This window comes from Equus asinus, chromosome X, assembly GCF_041296235.1.
Source record: "Equus asinus isolate D_3611 breed Donkey chromosome X, EquAss-T2T_v2, whole genome shotgun sequence".
Taxonomy (NCBI): Eukaryota; Metazoa; Chordata; class Mammalia; order Perissodactyla; family Equidae; genus Equus; species Equus asinus.
Window position 1 is genome coordinate 100,721,238 of NC_091820.1, and position 23,162 is coordinate 100,744,399.

Consider the following 23,162-nt stretch of genomic DNA (forward strand, 5'->3'; position numbering starts at 1 on the left):
ATGACAGCTTGGGAGAAAATAAAAAGGTCAAGGAATTGGAGATTTCGACAGGACTGAAGACATGGTATAATGGGTGTAAGAAAGTTGTGAGAGTCCAAAGGATAAGAAAAGAGTTGTGGTTAGAGAGTAATATCCTGGAGTTTAAATTTCAGAGGAAGTATATTTCTAGAGAAAATATATGTTGTTTTCCCAATGATTTAAGGTTAGATAATGGGATAGGTATTATTCCCTAAAAAAGTTTATTTCAAAATATAGTAAAATCACACTTCATAAACCAAAAAATCTTCAAATTACATATATAAATGTCAGGATCAAGGTACAGACTTTCATGTAAGAACAGATCTGGATTTAAGTTCTAAGCATGGCCATTTAATAACTGACCTTGAGAAAGTCACTTATCCCCTTCAGAAGCTCAATTTTGTTACCTGTAAAATGGGTGTAATACTGACACTACCTTCAGAGCTATTTGTAAGGTTAATATGAGTTCATGTGCAAAATGCTTAGCACAAGGACTGGTACAAATAAGCCCTAAAAAACTACTAGCTATTAGGAATTCTGTTTCCAGGTGAGATGAAGAAAGCACTCCTCACTCTGCCTCTCCTTCCGAATACAGTTATAAAACCTAGAAAGACTGCATGGAGCATTGAAAGGACATAGCAGCAGACGGAATAGGTGAGAAGCCCAGAATTTAAAAGAACAAAGAAACTGTGCCCAGACACAGCATAATCAAACTGCTGAAAAGTAAAGAGAAAGAGTAAACCGAGTAGAAGAATAAAGAGAAGGAGTTTAAAATCCTCACATTTATGATCAATTGATTTTCCACAAAATTTCATTGGGAAAGGACAGTCTTTTCAACTAAAGATGCTAGGACAATTGGACACCCATTTGCAAAGTGATTAATACAACCTAATCTTACACCACACATGTAATTCAGAAATTAATTCAAAATGGTTTATAGACCTAAATGTATGAGCTAAAACTACAAATCTTGTAGAAGAATATACATGAGAAAATCTTTCTGACCTTGGGTTAGAAAGAAATCTTAGCTACAAGAGCAAAAGCAGAAGTCGTTAAAAAAAATTAGTAAGTTAGACTTTGTCAACATCACAAACTATCAGGCTCCAGAAGATGCCTTTAAGAGAGGTGACATCAGTGAAAATGGCAGAGTAAGGACCTCTTAAAATCCTTTCTTCCATAAAAGCAATGAGAACACTGGCGAAACTGTCAGAATCAACTTTCAGAACTGTGGGAATTAACCAAAGGCTGCCAGCAAGCTGGGGGACATTTATTCAAGAAAAATAGCTGAGTCTCTGCAAGAATAATAAGTTTTGTAGCATTTTAACTTGCCCTTTCTCATTCTTTTCTCCCAGGTCTGTGGTAACCTTGAAAACCAATGACCCCAGATCAGCGAAAACTAGCAGCCTGGCAGGCACTGGAGAGGGAAGAATGGGGTTGGAGCACCTTCAAAGCACCATCCCCAGAGAACTGTCATTACTTGACCTTCTAGTGGTTCCCTGAAAGATCCCACGCGCTGCACTCTACTCAACCTGACTCAAAGCTCACCCGGTGCCAAAAGACCTGTTCCCCAGAACTTTTGTCAAAAACAGTCAGAGGCAGTTGTTGAATTTTGCCCCTGCCTGAGGTGGTAGAGTTGATACAAATAACAGGCTAACCAAAAAGCTTGGAAGGAAATCCTGGGGAATAAAATATCCTCAGGCGGCTCTGAAAAGCTCCAACATATTTCTAGGAATCTAGACGGCCACACACATGCACAGGGCTGTCCACATGGCCAGAGCTTTGTGCATGCTCAAGAAAGATCTGAAAAAGCTCCAAGCTCTCTCCTCAACTAATCTTGAGTCTGCGCTGGTGAAGTCAAGGCTGCGATGGAGTTGTAAACTGCCTGGCTGACTGCTGAAGACATGCTCAGTTTCCACACAAAGTCTCTCAGGACTGGGAAATCCTTCAGGACTTGGAAAAGTACTAGTTCTAGACATAATTAAAACATGTGTCAAGTTAAAGAATATCATGTAATTCCATTTATATGAAATGTCCAGAATAGGCAAATCCATAGGGACAGATAGTAGATTAGTTGCCGCCTGGGCTGGGAGTGGAAACAGGGACTGAGAGCAATCTCTGGGGTGACAGAAATGTTCTAAAACTGGATTGTGGTGATGGTTGACCAACTCTGTAAATTTACTATAAATCACTGAATTGTACATTTAAAATGAGTGAGTTTTATGGTACATAAGTGATAACTCAATAAAGAAGTGAAAAAAATGACCAAACTACATTCTATAAGAATCTCAATTTTTTTAAAAAACATGAAACTCACTTTGAAATATATAATATAGATAGGATAAAACTAAAATGGAAAGAAAGTAATTCTGGAATGTTGGAGTAAGGACCTCTGAAGATCCGCTTCTCCATAAAAGCAAAAAAAAAAAAAAAAAAAAACACTGGCAAGGGCCAGCCCCGTGGCCGAGTGATTAAGTTTGTGCGCTCCACTTCAGTGGCCCAGGGTTTTGCGGTTTGGATCCTGGGCGCAGACATGGCACCGCTCATTAGGCCATGCTGAGGCGACGTCCCACATAGCACAACCACAAGGACCTACAACTAGAACATACAATGATGTACTGGGGGGCACTGGGGGGCAGAAGGAAAAAAAAAGAAGAAGATTGGCAACAGATGTTAGCTCAGGTGCCAATCTTTAAAAAGAAAAAAAGAAGACTGGCAAAAATTGTCAAAATCAAACTTTTGATAGGTCTGGAAATTAAGTAAATGGCTTGCCAAAATATGAAGAACAATTATTAGAGTAAAACAGCTGAGTCTCAGTAATTGTTGTATTTCAACTTTCCCTAATCCCATTTCCCTCTTTTCAGCTTTGCAGCAGCCTTGAAAACCAACGATCTCGCAGCTATGGTAGTTAAAAACAGCAGCGTAGCTGACACTAGAGGAAGCAGAGTAGTTCCGCAGCTCCTCCAAAGCCCCATTCTCAGAGAACTGTCCCAGTTTGACCTGCCTACTACCTTACTGAAAAGTTATACTCCAAGGGCTTGTCTTTGACTTGATACATATCTCACTCTGTGGAAACAGGCTATTCCTAGGGCATTTGTCAAAACCAATAAGCGGGGATTCTTTAACACCGCAGCTGCTTGAAATGGCATTACCAGTTAGAGCTAAGAAGAAGCTGACAAAAAAACTTAAAAAGAAACATAGGGAATGAGCATGACGTTTCCTGACTTCAAAATATACTACAAAGCTACAGCAATTAGAACAGTATGGTACTGGCTTAAAGACAGACACATAGACCAGTGAAACAGAATAAAGAACCCAGAACTGAACCCACACATATAGGGTCAACTGATCTTCGAGAGGAATGCCAGGAATACAAAAAAGTGATAGTTCCTATGACAAATGGTACTGGAAAAATTGGATATCCACATGCAAAAGAATGAAACTGGACTTTTATCTTACATCATTCACAAAAGTCAATTAAAAATGGATTAAAGACTTAAAAATAAGATTTGAAACTCTAAAACTCCTAGAAGAAAACATAGGGAAAAAGCATCTTGACATTAGTTTTGGCAATGATTTCTTGGCTACAACTCCAAAAGCAAAGGCAACAAAAGAAAAAACAGATAAATGGGACTACATCAAACTAAAAAGCTTCTGCACAGCAAAAGAAATAATTAATAGAGTGAAAAGAATTAAACTACAGAATGGGAGAAAATATTTGCAAACTGTATATCTGATAATTGGCTAATATCCAAACCATATAGGGAACTCCTACAACTCAACGGCATAAAAACAAAACCTCATTATAAAATGGGCAAAATATTTGAATAGACATTTCTCCAAAGAAGATATACAAATGGCCAATAGGTATATGAAAAGGTACTCAACATCAGTAATCATCAGGGAAATACGAATCAAAACCACAATAAGATATCACCTCACAACTGTTAGGATAGCTATTGTCAAAAAAACAAAAGATAAGTGTTGGTGAGGATCTGGAAAAATGGGAACCCTTGTACACTTTTGGTAGGAATGTAAAATGGTATAACCACTACAGAAAACAGTATGAAGGCTCCACAAAAAATTAAAATTAGAAATACCATATGATAATGCAATCCCACTTCTGTGTATTTATCCAGAAGAATTGAAATCAGGGTCTCCAAGAGATATCTGCACTCATGTATTCATTGCAGCACTGTTCACGATAACCAAGATGTGGAAACAACCTAAATGTTCATTGATGGATGAATAAAGAAAATGTGGTATTTATGTACAATGGACTACTATTTACTCTTAAAACGAAGAAAATCCTGCCACATGTGACAACATAGATGAACCCTGAAGACATTATGCTAAGTGAAATAAGCCAGTCCCAAAAGGATAACTACCACATGCTACAAATTATATGAGGTATATAAAATACAGTAGACCCCCCAATCTACAGTTTCAATAACTCTCAGTCAACCGTGGTCTGGAAGCAGATGATCCTCCTTCTGACATATCATCAGAAGGTCAATAGGAGCCTAATGCTACATCACAATGCCTAAGTCAGTCATTCACCTCACATCATCTTGTCACACAGGCTTTTTGTCATCTCACATCCTAACAAGAAGGGTGAATACAGTACAATAAGATAATTTGAGAAAGAGAGAGCACGGTCACATAACTTTTATTACAGTATATTTTTATAATTGTTCTATTTTATTATTAGCTAATGTTGTTAATCTCTTACTATGCCTAATTTATAAATTGAACTTTATCATAGGTATGCATGTATAGGAAAAACATAGTATATACAGGGTTTGGTACTATCTGTAGTTTCAGGCATCCACTGGGGGTCTTGGAACATATCCCCCAAGGATAAGGGGGACTACTGTAATCAAACACAGAGAAGCAGAGAGTGAAATGGCAGTTGCCAGGGGCTGGGGGAAAGAGAAAAGAGGGAGTGAGTATTCAACAGTTATAAAGTTCCAGTTTTGCAAGATGACTGAGGTCCAGAGATGTGCTGTACAACATTGTGCCTATAGTTAATAATCTAGATTGTACACTTAAAAATGTGTTAAGTGGGTAGATCTCATGTTAAGTGTTCTTACTACAATAAAAAAAGAAAGAAAGAAAAATAAGGAATGAGATGTCCACAGGCGGCTTTGAAAAGTTCAGACATATTCCTGGGACTCTAAGAAGGTAACAAACATGTGCTGGGCTAACTGTATGTCCAGGAAAGTTAAGGCCTGAGAAGTCACTAATCTCTGACTTCTGGCTGACCTCGAGGCTCTGCACAAGCAGGAAGTGAAGTCTAAGGCAGAGTTGTAAACTGCCTACCTGAGCATTGAAGGAGTGACTCAACATACACACATACATACACACACGCACACACACACCCTCAGTAAAGGCTGGTAGGCTTGTCAGTTCAGGGTATTTAAGGAAAACTCTTGCCAATCATCAGTGGATCACTATGCTAACTGAACAGAGACTTCAGTGGCTGCACATGACAAAGAATTCAAAATTTACAGAATTAGTCCAGGAAAGTCACTAAACAAACAAATAGCAACAACAGCAAACCCTGGGTGGGGAGGTGGATCTATTTTCAGAGTTGTCATATTGTATTATTTTAAATGTATAATTTTCACCAAAGTATTACAAGACTGTTCTGGACTGAATATTTATGTCCCCCCAAAATTCTTATGTTGAAATTCTACCACACAATGTGATGGTTAGGAGGTGGGGACCTTTGGGAGGTAATTAGGACCAGATGAGGTCATGAGGGTGGAGCCTTCAGGAATGGGATTAGTGCCCTTATAAGAGTCATGAGAGAGATTGCTTCCTGTCTCTGCAGTTGGCCATATGAAGATCCAACAAGAAGTCAGCAGTCTGTCACTCAGAAGAGAGTTCTCACCAGAATCTGATCATGCTGGAACCCTGATCTCAGACTTTCAGCCTCTAGAGCTGTGAGAAATAAATCTCTGTTGTTTATAAGCCACCCACTCTACGGTACTTCATTAGAGCAGCCTGTGCTAAGACAAAGAAATTGCAAAAAAACCTAGGAAAGTACGGCTCATAGACAGGAAAAAAGAAACAGTCGATAGACACTCTCCTGAGAAAGTACATTGGGTTTCTCAGACAAAACCTTAAATCAGTTATTATAAGTTCTTTAAACAATTAAAAGGAAACCACGTATAAAGAACTAAAAGAATGTTTCAGAATGCCTTACCAAATAGGGAACAAAAATTAAGAGATAAAAATTATAATAAAAAACCAAATAGAAATTCTGGAGTTGAAAAGTACAATAACAAATGAAAAATATACTAGAAGGGCTCAATAGAAGATCTGAGCTGACAGAAGAAAGAATCAGCAAACTTGAAGGTATGTTGACTACCTCATCTGAGGAAGATTACTCAATCTGAGGAGCAAAAAGAAAAAAGAATGAAGAAAAAATAGCAGAGCCTCAGAGGCCTTTGGGAGACCATCAAGCACACCAATATATGCATAATGGCAATCTCAGAAGAAGGAGAGGAAGGGCAAAAGAATATTTGAAAATTTATGGCTGAAAACTTCTCCAAATTGACGAAAAACATTAATCTACACATCATAGAATCTTGACAGAGTCCAAGTAGGACAAACTCAAAGAGACCTACCCGGAGTCTTTCCAAAGAGACATTGAGAGATGTAGTCAATTGTCAGAAACAAAAGATGAAGAATTAATCTTGAAAGTGAAACCAGGATCCAACTTGCTTTAACTACACACAGTTGTCTGTTTGCAAAAGTAGTTAGATAACACACTACTAAAATACACCCTCATAGATAACACCTCTGACACTTAAGTCACCATGGTAACAGGTGCCTCAGTTGTTTTTCAGGAATTAAGAGTTGACCCTTATCCAGTTCAGGCTGGTTGAAACCACCAACCCAACAACTGGGCCTGAATAGGTGTCTGATAGGTGACCTCCTGACATCAGGGAGCTGAGAACTCCATGCTCAGTTCATGCTAACACAGCTATTTTGTGAACATGCATACTAGGAAGAGCCATGAAGCTTGACGATGCTTGTGTAGATCATTGATTCCTTACCTCCAATCATCTATCTCCAGACTTCAGACCATCCTCCCAGTTTATACCATAAACGTCCCTAATCCCCATTTTCAGGGAGGTAGAGTTGAGATTTGTTATCCCATCTCCTCGACTGGCTGCCTTAGGAATAAACCCTTTCTCTGCTGCAAACTCGTTGTCTCAGTGATTGGCTTTTCATGCGATGGGCAAAATGAACCAGGTTCAGTAACAAAAGCAGTGCAAGAGAAGAGACTCATCATGGACAAGGGGTCCTAAATAATGTTAACAGTTGACATCTCAATGGAAACTATAGGGGCCAGAAGGCAGTGAGATGACATATTTGATGTGTTGAAAGACTGCCAACCAAAAATTCAATGTCTGGTAAAAAACTATATTTTAAAACTAAAGGAGAAATTAAGACATTCCAAGATTAACATAGACTGAGAGAATTCATCACCAGAAGGCCTGTCTTATGAGAAAAACTATAGGGAATCCTTCAGGCTAAAATAAATGGGCTCAAATCCACACAAAGAAAGAACATTAGTAAAGTTGACTATACAGGTAAACATAAGACAGTATAAATGTATTTGTTTTTGCAACTATTTTTCTTATCCTATCTAACTTAAAAGATAACTGCATAACACAATAATTATAAAACTGTGTTGATGGGCTTAAAATCTATAAAGATATAATTTGTATGACAATAATAGAATAAAGGAGGAAGGAGAAAACAGGGCTAAACAGAAAACAGTTTTTGAATATTATTGAAATTAAGCTGGTATTAATACAAACTAGTTTGTTTAAGCTAAGATGTTCATTATAATCCCCAGGGCAACTACTAAGAGAATAACTCAAAAAAAAAAAGTAAAAGAAGCAACAAGTTAATTAAAATGATACACTGGAAAAACCTAATTAACATGAAAGAACAAATAGAGTAATAGAGGAACAAAAAAGATACACGACATACAGAAAACAAATAGCAAAATGACATGTAAATCCTACGTTATCAAGACTCCAATTAAATACATTAAATTTAAATGAACCAAACACTTTATCTAATTGGAAGAATGGATTAAAAAAAGAAAATATGATGTTTGCTGTCTACAAGAGATACACTTTAGATTAAAAAAAAAAAAAGAGGCTGAAAGTAAGAGGATGGAAAAAGATATTCCACGTAAAAAGGAAGCAAAATAGAGCAGGGGATAAGAAATTTGAGCCTTCTTTTTTCCTTGGTAAGTCTAGCTAAAGGACTACAAACTTTGTTGATCTTTCCAAAGAACCAACTTTTGGTTTTGTTGATTTTCTCTATTTTTTAATTCTCTATTTCATTTATTTTTGCTCTAATCTTTATTTCCTTCCTTTAGCTTGATGTGGGTTTAGTTTGCTCTTCTTTTTATAGTTTCTTTTTTTCTATTAAGACTTTCTTTTAGAGCAGTTATAAGCTCACAGCCAAACCGAGGGGAAGGTACAGAGATTTCCCAGATATCTTCTGCCACCACACATACACAGTCTCCCCCATTATTCCCTATCAGAGTGGACCATTTGTTACAATTGATGAACCTACACTGACATATCATAATTACCCCAAATCTATAGTTTATATTATAGTTCACTTGTGGTATTGTACATTCTATAGGTTTGGACAAATTTCTGTATTTTCTTAAGGTAGAAGTTTTGGTTATTAATTTGAGATCTTTCTTATTAATATGAGCATTTACAGCTAAAAATATCCCCCTAAGCACTGCTTTTACTGCATTCCATGAGTTTTGGATGTTAAGTTTTGTTTTCATTCATCTCAAAGTATGTTCTAACGTCCCCTGTGACTTATTTTTGATCTACTGGTTATTCAGTAGAGTGTTGTTTAATATTTGTGAATTTCTAAATGTCTTTCTATTATTGATTTCTAATTTCATTCCACTGTGAATGAAGTGGTGAGAGTGGACATTTTTGGCTTATTCCTGAGATTGGGGGGAAGATTTCAATCTTTTGTCATTAATTATGATGTTAATTATTAACATAAATATATAGCCAATTGATTTCTGACAAAAATGCAAAGGCAAGTAAATTGAGAAGGAATACTCTTTTCAACAATTGGTGCTGGAACAGTTGGACATTCGTAGGCAAAAAAGTGAACCTTAAGCTATACCTCAAACATTATATAAACATGAAGTCAAATGGATTATAGATCATTTAAATTTAAAATATACATCTACAAAACTGTTAGAAGAAAGCAAAGGAAAAAATCTTTTTCATAATCTGGTGTTAGACAAAGAATTCTTGGACATGAAAAAAAAGCATAATCTATGATAGAAAAAACTGATAACCTGGATTGCATCAAAATTAAAACATTTGCTCTGAGGCAAAAACCTTCTACATTGAAAACTACAAAATGTTGCTGAAAGAAATTAAAGACACAAATAACTGCAAAGATGTCCTTTGTTCATACATTTAAGGCTTAATATTGCTAAAATGTCAATACTACCCAAAGTGATCTACAGATTCAAGGTAATCCCTATCAAAATCCCAATGACGATTTTTGCAGAAATAGAAAAATCCATCCTAGAATTCACATGGTATCTCGAGGGACCCCAAATAGTAAAAACAATCTTGAAAAAGAACAAAGTTAGAGGTCTCACACTTCCTGATTTCAAAACTTACTACAAATCTACAGTAATTAAAGCAGTGTGGTACTAGCATAAAGACATATATCCCAATGGAATACAAGGGATTACCTAGAAACAGACTCTCATATTTATGGTCAAGACTTTCAAGAAGGTTGTCAAGATCATTCAATGGGGAAAGGACAGTCTTTTCAACAAGTAGTACTGTGAAAACTGGATATCAATGTGCAAAAATTGAAGCTGGACCCTTACGTTATGCCATATACAAAAATTAACTCAAAAGGGACGAAATACCTAAACATAAGAGCTAAAACTATAAAACTCTCATAAGATAACATAGAAGAAGGCTTTACGACATTAAATTTGGCAGTGATTTATTGGATATGACACCAAAAGCACTGATAATAAATGAAAAAATTGACAAATTTGACTTCATCAAAAATAACTTTTGTGCCTCAAATGACAATATCAACAGAGTGAAAAAGCAACCCATGGAATGGGAGAAAATATTTGTAAATCATATATTTAATAAGGGATCAATATCCAGAATGTATTTTTAAAAGTCCACAACTTGACAACAAATAAATAAACAATCCATTTAAAAATGGCCAAAGGACTTAAATAGACATTTCTCCAAAGATATACAAATGGTCAATAAGCACATCATAAGATACTCAACATCATTAGTCATTAGGGAAATGCAAATCAAAACCACAATGAGATACTACTTTGCACTCATTAGCATGGCTATTAGAAAAAAGAAAATAAGTTTTGGCAAGGGTGTGGAGAAATTGAAATTCCTGTGCTTTGCTGGTGGGTATGTAAAATGGTGCAACCTCTATGGAAACCAGTATGGTGGTTCCTCAAAATATTAAACATAGAATTACCATATGATGCAGCAATTCCACTTCTGGGTATATACTCAAAAGAACTGAGAACTGAAAGCAAGGACTTGAACAGATGCTTGTACATCCAGATCATGGCAGCATTATTCACAATGGCCAAAAGTTAGAAGCAACACAAGTGTCCACTGACAGATGAGTAGATAAACTACATGTGGTAGATACATACAATGGAATATTATTCAGCTTTAAAAAGGAAAGAAATTCTGACACATACTACAATGTGGATGACCTTGAAGACATTATGGTAAGTGAAACAAGCCAGTCATAAAAGGCCAAATACTGTATGATTCCACTTATATGAGGTACCTACAGTAGTCAACTTCATAGAGACAGAAAGTAGAATGGTGGCTGCCAGGGGCTGAGTGAAGGGCAGAATGGGGAGTTAATGTTTAATGGGCACAGAGTTTCAGTTTGGGAAGATGAACAAGTTCTGGAGATGGATGGTGATGATGGCTGCATAATAGTGTGAATATACTTAATGCCACAGAACTGTACACTTAAAAAATGTTTAACATGGTCAATTTTATGTAAAGTATATTTTACCACAATAAAAAAAAGTTTGCTCTGCAAAAGACACTGTTAAGAGAATGAAAAAACAAGCTATAGACTGGTATAAAATATTTGCAAATCAGATAGCCAACAGAGAATTGCATTTAGAATATATAAAGAACTCTCAAAGGTCATCAAGAAGAAAATAAACAACCCAATTAAAACACAGAAAAAGATATGAACAGACACTTCAGCAAACAGGATATAAGGATGGCAAATAAGCATGTGAAAAGATGTTGAACATCATTAGCCATTAACGAAATGCAAATTAAAACTACAATGAGATACCACTTCACAGCTACTGAAATAACTAAAATAAATATCAACAATGCCAAATGCTGACAAAGATGCAGAGCAACTAGAACTCTCATACATTGCTGGTGGGAATGCAAAATGGTTCAGCCACTCTGGAAAATGGTTTGGCAGTTTCTTATAAAGTTAAGCAAACACTTACCATATGACCCAGTAATCTCACTCCTAGATATTTACCTTCGAGAAATAAAAATTTATGTTCACACAAAAACCTGTACAACAATGTTCATATCAGTATTATTCATAATCTCCATAACCTGGAAATAGCCTAAATGCACTTCAATGGGAGAATGGACAAAGAAAGCTTGTAAGATCCATACAATGAAACATGAACTACTGACAACAACCTGGATGAATCTCAAAGTCATTACGCTGAATGAAAGAAGCCACTCTCAAAAGATTACATATTGTATGATCCCATTTATATGACATTCTCTAAAAGACAAAACTACAGTGATGGAGAATGGATCAGTGACTGCCAGAGATTATGGGTGGAGTTGAGGGTGACTATCAATGGATAGTATGAGGAAGTTTTAGGGTGATGGAGCTGTTCTCTATCCTGATTGTGGTGGTGGTTACATGAAGCTACATGATTTACAATTCACAGTATTCTACACCAAAAAAACCCCCAGGCAATTTTACTGTAAGTTCATATCAAAAATAAAATACTAGCTATTATATCATCATCATCATCATCCATAGCTAAACTTTAATGATTAATAAAAATCTTCAGAATTAGTTGTGAAATAGGATCTAAAATTCATTAAGGATATTTCATGTCTGGTACAATAACTTAAAGGTATAGAGAAAAAAATCAACAACACTAAATGTAAATCTTTACAACTTCTACTAACTCCTCTCTTTAATAGTCTATATCAGGATGATATGCTCCCTCTGGATCATTTCCTACAAACATTGTCATATACTGAATATGGAATTTAAATAAGCACTCAACTTAGAAGTCTGGGACCCTACGTTACATTCCTAAATCTAACACTGTAAGAAAACTCTCGACTTGCCTTTTGTGCCTAATTTTATCTTCCTCTTCATTGAGGTCATGTACTTGTCTGCACTTGTCTTTTTGTGGTATGCTGTGAAGGTTTAAAGCAAGGAGTTTCAAAGATAGGAAACAGACAGATTCATACACCACCCACCTCCCCAAATACTAGGTAACTGCTCTAAGTGGTTTACATGTATTACTTCACTTAATCCTCCTAACGACCCTATAACACAGTTACTATTAATATCCTCATTTTACGGATGAAGAAACTGAAGCAAAGAGTGGTAACTTGCCCAACATCTTCTACCTAGTACATGGGGGAGCCGGAATTTTCCCAGCAGTCTGCCTCCGCAGCCCATGTTCTTAATCTGTAGGCTATAATGTCTCTCCACAAAAGGCTGTTCACTTGTTCTTTTCCTTCCTTCACCACTGTTCTTTCTTGTCTCTGGTATGTCTGTCTCTAACAAATAATTCATACAGTCTCATGGCTTTACACATCATCTAAGCATAGATGATTCCCAATTCTATATACCTAGTTCTGACCTTGCCCGTGAGCTTCACAGCAGCATTTCCAACTGCCTTCTCAATACCTGCACTTAACGATCCTGCCATTCTCACAAACTCAACATGTTTAAAATCAAACTCATCATCTTTCCTCAAAATTTCCCCATAAAGGCTTTCTTAATTTTGCCAATTAAGTCACACAGCCTTGAGACATCTAGGTTATCTTTGACACATTCCTCTCCATTGACCCCCTGCCTTCATTCTCAGTCAACAAGTATTACCAATTCTGCCTTTGTAATGTCTCTTATAACCATACCCACCACTCTTTTCAATTCCACTGTCATCATTCTAGTCCAAATCTTCATGCCTAAATAACTGTAATATCTCCAAAATCATTCTCCCTGCTTCCAGTTCCTCCTCTCTCTCAACCTATTTATTGGAAACCAGATTAACAATTTCAAATACTGCTTTTATCATGTTACTCCTGGCTCAAAAACCTTTAACCATATCTAAACTGACTGACTAACTCTGTATAGGTCTATATTACCTACCAAATAAAGTTCAAAATTTTGTTAGCTACCTTTGTAACCGTGTCTCTCCCAACCCCCCAAACGCACCATACTGTTCACATCTGCTATAACTGAAACGCCTTTCCCTCTCCTTCCTAAAGAATAGGCAGTGTTAAAAGAACATTTAAATCTTACCTCCTCTGAGAGACCTTCTTCAGTCATGCCAATGCACAGTGGCCTTTCCCTCCTCTGAACAGCACTTAACAACTGTATCTAGCATTACTACAAAGTGTTAGATGCTTCTCTCTCCAACCAGACTGTAATTGACACAAAGTCAGGAACCATTTCTTAAACTGTGCACCTTCCACAGTGCCTAGCAAAACTTATCTGTTAAACTAATTCTTTCTAGTTAGGACACATACCATTTATCTATATATTTTGTGCTAATTTATAGTTCAGCCTAAAGACCCTTCACAATCTAGCCTCATCTACCGTTCCAGTGTCATCTCCTGTCATTCCCTGCCACGTCCTATACTTTCTGCCACACTGAACTTTTTGTTGTTCTCTAGACACACCAGGTCCTTTCACAACGCTGCTCCTATTCACCTACTATCTGTACTATCTCTCCCCCTTATTTACCTGACAAATGTCTATTGATCTGTCAAGACTTAGTACAAATGTCAACTCCTGACTCTCCCAACTAGACTCAGATGTTTTATGTTCTGTGATCCCTCAGCATTTATTCACATCTCTACAATGGCAATTTCCATGGGGCACTGCAACTAACTATGTACATATCTGTGTCTCTCATGGGACTACACATTGCTCAAGAGTAGTGATAGTTCATCTTTTCCCTACTCCCTTCACTAACTCTTCATAGTTAATGCCTTGATGTTAGATCTTTCTCTCAGGGAAAGAATACATCAAAGTCATTGGCGATCACATACCTTGGTAATAAAGAGCTTTGAGGAAGGAGTGACGATCAGCTCCCTGAAATAAAGACTTTTCTATTTCCATTTCTCGCCGGGTCAGCTGTTTGCTCTTTGCAAATCTCTGTGGCAGGCAAAGGATGCGCTGACGCTCCGAGATCCTTTCTTCAATATCTTGAAGACGGTTCTGTATTGCTTCAGGGGTCGCCCTCAGTCTTGTCCTCTGAAACCAGAGAAATGAGATGGCATATATCATAGAAGACATGGCCTGAAAGTAAAGATATGATGCCTCAAATAAGAGAGAAGATGGTCAGGGCCCAGAAATGATCGCTTATAGATGTGTTAGCTAACAAGTCAACGAAGAGCTTCTCCTTTTACCAAGGTCCCTATCCTAGAAACCAAAGATTCAGACACAAAGCTCAGTTTTGTGAGAACTAAAAATGAACAGGTTCTCGGTGCCAAATGAAGAGCTCCTGCTCCTTAATCTCCAGAAAAAAATTGCCCCACTCACCTTTTCACCTGAAACATGGCTCTTCCAGATCAAGATTTCTGTTTCATTGAGCCCTAGCTCCCTGAGAGAAGCAGTTTCCTGGTCCTTCTCATGCAGTGTCTGGAACTGGGACAAAGTCATCGTGCCAGCTGCTTCCTTCCCAAAGGGCTTGTACATAGTACCAGGAGCAAAGCTCTCTTTCTTAGACACACATCTGCAAAAGAAGCAGGAAGAGAGTAAGAAAAGCTTCCAGCTACCATAATTTAAAGAAAAGGGGCTCACTATTAAAACAGGCACAATGAAACTCATCAACAATTTCTCTCTCATGTCCCACTTCTAAGCTGAAGCACCACTGTAACGATATGGAACTCAGTCAATAGTCCTTTCTTCCAGGACTAATAAATGACTGAATCAAATATTTATTTATTGAATACCTATTATGCATCAGATACGGTGCTAGGTACCGAGGATTTAACAATGAAAAAGATAAAAATGAGGGCCCGGCCCAATGACGTAGCAGTTAGGTTCGTGAGCTCCACTTTGGGGGCCCAGGGTTCACTGGTTCAGATCCCAGGTATGAATCTATGCACTGTTTATCAAGCCATGCTGCGGTAGGCGTCCCACATATAAAGTAGAGGAAGAGGGGCACAGATGTTACCTCAGGGCCAGTCTTCCTCAGCAAAAAGAGGAGGATTGGCAGCGGATGTTAGCTCAGGGCTAATCTTCCTCAAAAAGAAAAGAGAGAGAGAGAGAGAGGAAGATTGGCAACAGATGTTAGCTCAAGGCCAGTCTTCCTCACCAAAAAGAAGAGATAAAAATGGTTTCTGCTTTTGTGGAAGAAAAGTGGAAGACAGGCAAGTAAACAGGCAATGATAATATCGGGTTAGAAGTGCTATTGATGTTAAGGGAAGACATAGGAAAAGCACTTAGCCCAGACTTAGTGGGATATGGGAGGCTTCCTAGAGGAAGAGACACAGAAGCAAAATCATCCCTAATAAGCAGAAGTTTGCCAAGAAAAGGCGGGTGGGAGAGGAGTGTTCCATCCAGGCTTTAAGAGGGGTCTGTCACCTGGATGTGAGGGGCTATAATACTCTCCCCATTTGCAAAATCAATACCTACTCCTCAATGGAGACAGAGGTATCAAGTTGATGCTGAAGGAGGCTTTTCAGCTGCCTCTCCCCTTCTGTTTCCAACTCCTCCAGGACATGCTCATCACTCTTCACACAGCTATTTACCCTGGAGTAGATATAAGAATAGATACAGAAAGTAGAAGAGACAGTAAATCTCAAAATATATTCTTTATCTATATTATCTACCATTAGTGACCCCATTTGTTCAAAGGCACTTCTCTAAACTATTTGTTGCCCTTTATCATTCATTGCACAAACATTTACTTATCAAATACCTACTTACACACAATGCACACCTTCCTTCTAAAATAGCCCTTTACTATTGGGGTTATGATGAGGCAGGCCTACAAGATGTATCTCCCATAATTATGAGCAAGATTCTCATGCTCTAGAAAGACACAGGCTTACTCTGGGAAATTTAAGAAAAAGCTTAGGCCCAGGATTTTAAAAAACTCCTTTTAAGTATCTTAATTTTTATGTATTATTTAGAATTCTGACAGTTCTTGCTACTTTTAAAGTGGCTTTGACTCTCAAAAAGAAATGTTAAGTGAGAAAAAGCAAGTCACAAAAAACATGTGTCCATTTATAAAGAGTTGAAAATGGATATAACTAGCAACACTTTGTTTAGGGATAAATTCATATGTAGTAAAACTATTTTTTTTTAAAGCAAGGGAATGATTAGTGTAAAATTCTGGACAACTGGTTCCCTCAGGGGGAAGAGAGGGAGAAGAAGCAATCCGGAAGGGGTACACAACGGACTTCTATTATTATTCTTTCAATTATATATATACATTATTTTGCATGTATGAGATATATCATAATAAACATTTTTTAAGTCATTTTGAGGCAGGAAAAGTCAGAAATGTTTTTTTAAAAGATGCAGCAAGTGACAGTGCAGGACAGCATAATATCAGTAAGAATTTTAAATGCCCCGCCCTATTCCAGAGTGATTATTCTACTTGCAGACTGAATACAAAGCCAATTTAATGAGGATCCTTTAAAAGGCTTTGTGTACTGTCAGTAATAGTAAAGCTCGGGCTTTCAACAATCACCAGCCAAGTTAAAGCTGCTATTTCCTGCAGAACCAGTAGGGGGAACTGCTCGCAGGGCTGCCAGTCTTCTCCCATAATACATAGAACCGGCTTTGTATCCTTCTAAATTTGTAGAAACAAATTATAACTTGCTTACTTTAAGATCTGAAAGCGCTACCTGCTCTCCGGGCCCGAGCAAGTCTTCTTTAGCACACAAACACTGCAAATAAACGCGCCCACCCTGAGCCTCTCTCTGAGGGTGAGGTGGAGGGAGGGCGGGACAAGGCGGAGCTCGTCTGGGTTTCTCCGGCGCTGGGCATCAAGTTGGCCAAGACCCTTTTACCTGGGTGGGTCCGTCTGAAACGGGAAGAAGCCACTGCATCCGTCCAGCTCCTGGGGCCGGCGCCGTGGCCTAGAGACCTGTGCCGGGAGGGCATGCCGGCGGGAACCGGAGGCAGCGGCGGCCCTTCCGCAACTTCACCCTGCAGGCCTGTCCAGCCCGTCTCCCCTCCTCCCTCCTCCTTTGTCTTCCCGCTCACACGAAACTGCATCCCGAGAACGTGACAGACCCCAAACACAAAGTAATAAAAGCCATTTTAAAAGTTAAAAGTTCGAACAGAGCTCCCTTCGCCGCCTCATCTGAGACAAGCCCTTACCTCTTCATGTTTCCACAGGCCCCTATCTCTAACTTGGGTAAATAGGCCGCGGACTTCAAGTCCCAGAACTCCGCGCGGCAGACTCTAAGGGGATTGTGGTGGAGCGCGAGGCTCTGGGAATTGTAGTAGGGCAGAGCTAAAGAAACGGAAAGAGAGTACGTATGGAGTAACCGGTATGTTGTAAATTGTTAAAATATTTCTCTTGAATTTCTCGTAGAGGTTAAAGGCAAAATATGCAGCTCATAAACTTAGGCGACTTCTTGACTTTCTCATTCAGTATCACCAAACCTGGCTCTTCTAATTTCTCTTGAATGTGCCCCATCCCCCCTGCTTCTGCTTTCAAGGACTTACCCGGCCTACCTGATGTTTCCAATCCAGCCTCTGATCCGTCCTCCACAGTGTAGCCAGTGATCAGACAAGTGTGACCACGTCACTTGCACTGATGGTTCTCCTCTGTCTGTAACAGAGTTTTACAAGACATTGTATTTCCTATCCTGAGAATCACAAATCCATATGTATTCAGGCCCGGACTATAACATAACTGAACTGTACTCCTCAAAACTCTTAAAAAACGTGGAAAGTCTGAGAACCTTTCACAACCAAAGGAACCAAAGGAGACGTGATGACTAATGTCATGTGGTATCCTGGATGGGATCCTGGAACAGAAAAAGGGCCCTAGGTAAAAACTAAGGAAATATGAATAAATGATGCACTTTCATTAATAATAAGGTTCATTAGTTGTGGCAAGTATACCAGAGTTATGTAAATGTTAACACTAAAGGAAACCGAGTGAAGGTGTATGGAAGTCTGTACTATGCAACTTTTCTGTAAATCTAAAACTGTTCTAAAAAATAAAGTTTATTTTTAAAAAGTACACTAAAATAACACTTTTCATCTACTAGATTGGTAAAGATCCACAAGTTTGAGAACACGCTTGTTTTGTTGAGATTGTGGGAAAATAGACACTCTCAGTACATTGCTGGTAGGAACATAAATTGGTAAAGCCTCTACCAAAGGGAACTTGAGGATACAATTGAATTAAATGCACATTCCCTTTAATGCAGCAATTCGGTGTCTAGGAATATTATCCTCAATACAGTGTGTCCTCAAGTATGTGTATGTGTGTATACATACATACATACATATACATATATATATATAAAAAATGTTCAATGCAGCATTGTTTATAACAAAATATTGGAAACATATGTCCATGAATGTGATACATTCATTCAAAGGAAAACTATGCAGCAGTCCCAAAAATGACAAAGTTCTGTATGGACTGCTATTGAACAATCTCTAAAATATATTTAGTAGAATAGCAAGGTGCAGAACAATGTATATAGCATGCTTCCATTTGAGCAAAAAACACGGAATATATGTATGTGTGTGTTTCTATATGCATAAAATACTTCTGGGAAAACATACAGACAAGTGGTAAGTAAATACGTCCAGGCAGGGGAACTGAACAGTGAGGGACGAGGGTGGGAAAAACTCTTCACTGTATCTTTTTGTACCCTTTGAATTTTGAACCACATAATTACCTAGTCAATAATATTTTTTTATTAAAGGGAACCCTTCTTCTATCACAAAGAGCCAAAGAAGAAAAAAGAGCATGGGTTTGGGGGTCACACTGCTTGGATTTCTCAGTGCCCGGTTATTGACAATTTAACATAGTAGGTAATCAGGACTTAACTTATGTTTTTCAAGTTACGGGACTATTTGAGTTTCAATGAGTTTCTTTAACTAGTGTAGGCCAGTTTTTTCATGTGTAAAGTGGGGGTAATACCTCAGAATAGGGTAATTGTAAAGTACTATACAAAAGTATGGTTTTAAAGTCACTTGAGGGGCCGGCCCGGTGGCACAGTGGTTAAGTTCACACGTTCTGCTTCTCGGCGGCCTGGGGTTCGCTGGTTCCAATCCCAGCTGCGGACATGGCACTGCTTGGCACGCCATGCTGTGGCAGGCGTCCCACGTATAAAGTAGAGGCAGATAGGCATGGATGTTAGCTCAGGGCCAGTCTTCCTCAGCGAAAAGAGGAGGACTGGCAGCAGTTAGCTCTGGGCTAATCTTCCTCAAAAAAAAGAAAAGAATTAATAAAGTCACTTGATAGGGTGGTCATCTATGAGCAAATATTTCAAGGTTATCCAGTAGGTTCAGACTTATTCAGACTGTCTGTATTGCCATGCTCAAGTTAGAGGATATGACCAAATAGCAGCTACTGGAAGACATTGTACTTCTTATCCTGAGAACTTCTAACAGATTGGAAATGTCTTGGAAAGTATTAGTTATTCAAAACCAGTCATATACAAATGACTGCTCTTGAAGCACAGAGGTGAATGAATGCAGATATAACATGCACCACTTTGTGACTTTGGCACAGAACATGGATGGAATGTAAGCATAAACAAAGTGTGGGTCATATCATAGCCTGCCCCAGATAAATCCTATAGTGATGGGGCTGAATTCTGCTGCTCAACCAAACTCTCCTATTGACACATTGATCAATAAGGAAATGGAAAAATACACCAAGGTTCCTGATGTGTTTGTCTCCTGGGAAGGCGGCAAAGGGTGAAACAAATACTACACTGACCATCACACCAGACTTGTATACAACTTCTAATATAACATGCATCCTACTGGCACTGAAGTGGTATACACTACATTACAAATCCACTAGGTGGGATGAGTGGAGAATGAATGGCTAAAAAGACATACATAGGGTGGAACTGCAACTAGAAAGCAAGGTCATAAGGAAGTACTGTGTGTGTATAACTGTAGCCAGTCCAAGTGGTAGGTACCAAGGGACAAACATTCAGAAAATTGCACTAGAAGGAAATCCAGGCTATTTCTAGATCTGCCAAACTTATTAACTGTGGAATGATAGCTATTCCATTTCCCACGGCATCCCTCTCCCCACTTTCCTCAGACCGTGAATAAAAAGCTTTGAGATTTCTAGGTGTTATTCATGGGCACAGAGATCTTACCATGAGGTAATTTCACAATTTCACCCCTAAAAGAATTTATGACCAACTGGAAAATATGTCTCATTTGTCTTTCTGACAATTTAACAAGGTTAGTTTAATTAAGCCAGAAGTTCCTCCTTAACATAGATATATTTCCAGGGTTGGTCCTTTTTAGGTGCTTTGTTCACAGCACACTTCTGATGAATATATTACGAAGCAATTATAATTTCCAGATATGGAAGAAGATGACAAAACCAAAAAATCTTCTCTTGAAGATGGTTAGCATCACTCATCTAACATTAAGAGTAAACAACTGTGCATGTCTTTCAAATTCCCCAAATGAGATAGCATAAATGCTGTTACAGAGAGAATAAATATAGCATCTTTTTCAAAGGACAAAAAAGTAGATAAGCACTAGGAAAGTGTCAACATGATAAATTTAAGATTCTCCTTCAGCTAATATCTTAGCTGGTCTTCAACAATGGTTAGGAGGGGCTCAAGACTCCAGTACCTAATATAAATGTTGCTTTAAAATTACTGCCCAAAACAGGTTATTTCTGATCTTTTAATTAATATTTGTTCAGTGATGTCATGTGTTTTAGACACAGGTTAGAACCAGAACCAGAAGGAACCTTAGAGGTGATTTAGTCCAAGCCTCAAGATTCCAGACAGTACATGGAGATCCACTAGTGAACCTTACAGTGTTACTGTATTGATCTGGAAGCCACTTGCCATCCACTGGCCTCTTCTGTGTCCCGGAAAAAACACTAGAACCTCCAGTGCAAAGTCAATAGGAGTACTGTAGCCTCCTCTTTATTTTACTGAGGAACTTTACAGTAAGCACTTACTGGTAGTGAAAGGAAATCGCAAAACTTCAGGGAAATGAAAACTAGTTTCAGTTGGGAAACCTTAATATGGTCTCTTTCATGTTACAGACAAAAGACAGTGCCCAAAATGAAATTATTTGTCCAGTTATTCAGGCAGGGACAAGACTAAATCCAGTGTTTCCTCCAATACACTATATTCTCTTTACAGAACGTGGAACTTAACTTACGCAGGGGATACTTTACAAGAGTTGAATCTTCAAAAACAATAGGGAAAATGTCTTTATGTAGGGTATAATAATAATAATACTGGTCTCAAAGATTAGAGATTACTTAAGATTATACTCAAAAGCTGTTTACTGACAGAAATCATCCACAAAATTAAATGGTCTCTGGATTGTTTTCATATTCTATAATTTTGAGTGGTAAGAAAAACTTACCTGATAAGAAGCTGCTACTTTGAGAAATTTGGTTAGGAAAAAAGAGACCATGTAAAGTTGTGATATTTAGTTTACTCATAAGGTGATGAAAATCACTAATATTCATTTCAAAAATATTTTCTTCCCATAACATATACCCCACAGGATGGTCATGTGTAGTCACTACAACAGAAATTCAGCTCAGTAATTATAGGCAATTAAACTCTAGTCACTCAAAAACTTCTAAGTAGTTTATTTTGATATTATACTTTTATTTTTTAGAACATTACCTTTATTTATGACTTAGATGAAACATGAAACACAAGAGATCAGACTATTCCCAACCTAAGAACAGAGCTTTTTCTTAAAAAAAAAAATACACAAAAATCAACAACTAGGATTCATATGGTAAAACCAAGTAAAACATGAGGATGTCTGTATACCAAAAATAAACAAACTGCCTGAACCTTGCCCTTTCAAAAGTAACCTAATTTGAGTCCCAAATCCACCCGAACTTTTCTTTCCTTCTCTGAATTTCTATAGCACACTTTCTGTAATTCATAACGCTTCTGTAATTTATAACGCACTTCCTTGTATTGTCTATATTGTTTTCATACAGACAGGCATTAATTATATCTCAAACTAGTAAGTTTCTTTGAGGAGCTAGACTTTACAGTGTTTAGCACTATACAGTGTACATTAAATGTTAACAAGCACCCAGTAAAGATTGGTTGGCATTTATTTTTTGGCAAACATTTCTCTATAATCTGGCTGGAGTGAGAAGGACAGTGTGTGCTGGTGGTAAGATATGGAATCTAGGAAAATAAGATACAAATTGCAAACATAGAGTCAAAATCTAATAGGTTGCTGCCTAGACAAAAGGGCTAATATAGTTTTTGATTTACTAATACTAAAAGCCAAACTACAGTATAATCTCAACAGCGCAATATTTAAATGGAAAAAAAAGCCAAATACACAAACACTTTATCACAACAAAAGATTAATTAGTAATTGTAAATGCTACTCTATTTAACATCATCAAAATTTGTAGGTAATGTATAATCCCAAAATAACATCCTGAAGACATGGTCACTCAACGAAAAAGAATCCTGATGTTGCGTTCCTGCTCCTTGCAACAACCATCCTCGAAAGCCAGTGTTACCTCTTCTACCCTTCTTTGCAGGATGTCTGTAGGGGCAAAAGTCAGGCATCATTATACTCAGGTGAAAATATCTCAGGAACATAATAACTTACAT

General features: G+C 37.8%; 2 protein-coding genes across 6 annotated transcripts in view; both read right to left on the reverse strand.

Moving 5' to 3' along the window:
* RBM41 (RNA binding motif protein 41) overlaps positions 1-17,748 on the reverse strand; it is a 60,712-nt gene extending 42,964 nt beyond the window's left edge. Inside the window, exons 1-5 of one of the 2 annotated variants that reach the window (XM_044763487.2) lie at positions 17,698-17,743; positions 16,000-16,116; positions 14,902-15,094; positions 14,409-14,613; positions 12,468-12,539 (exon numbers count right to left, since the gene is read on the reverse strand). In XM_044763487.2, the coding sequence (XP_044619422.2) occupies positions 12,468-12,539; positions 14,409-14,613; positions 14,902-15,094; positions 16,000-16,116; positions 17,698-17,705 (595 nt within the window). In that variant the 5' untranslated portion in view covers positions 17,706-17,743. Of the gene's footprint in view, positions 1-12,467; positions 12,540-14,408; positions 14,614-14,901; positions 15,095-15,999; positions 16,117-17,697 lie in introns of both variants that reach the window. The other variant, XM_014835325.3, reaches the window with a different exon arrangement.
* Positions 17,749-22,139: 4,391 nt separating this feature from the next.
* The window catches only part of NUP62CL (nucleoporin 62 C-terminal like), a 94,054-nt gene continuing 93,031 nt past the window's right edge, over positions 22,140-23,162 (reverse strand). For 3 of the 4 annotated variants that reach the window (XM_044763945.2, XM_014835328.3, XM_070502631.1), the window contains one exon: positions 22,140-23,094. In XM_044763945.2, the coding sequence (XP_044619880.1) occupies positions 23,074-23,094 (21 nt within the window). In that variant the 3' untranslated portion in view covers positions 22,140-23,073. The remainder of the gene's footprint in view (positions 23,095-23,162) is intronic. The other variant, XR_011499775.1, reaches the window with a different exon arrangement.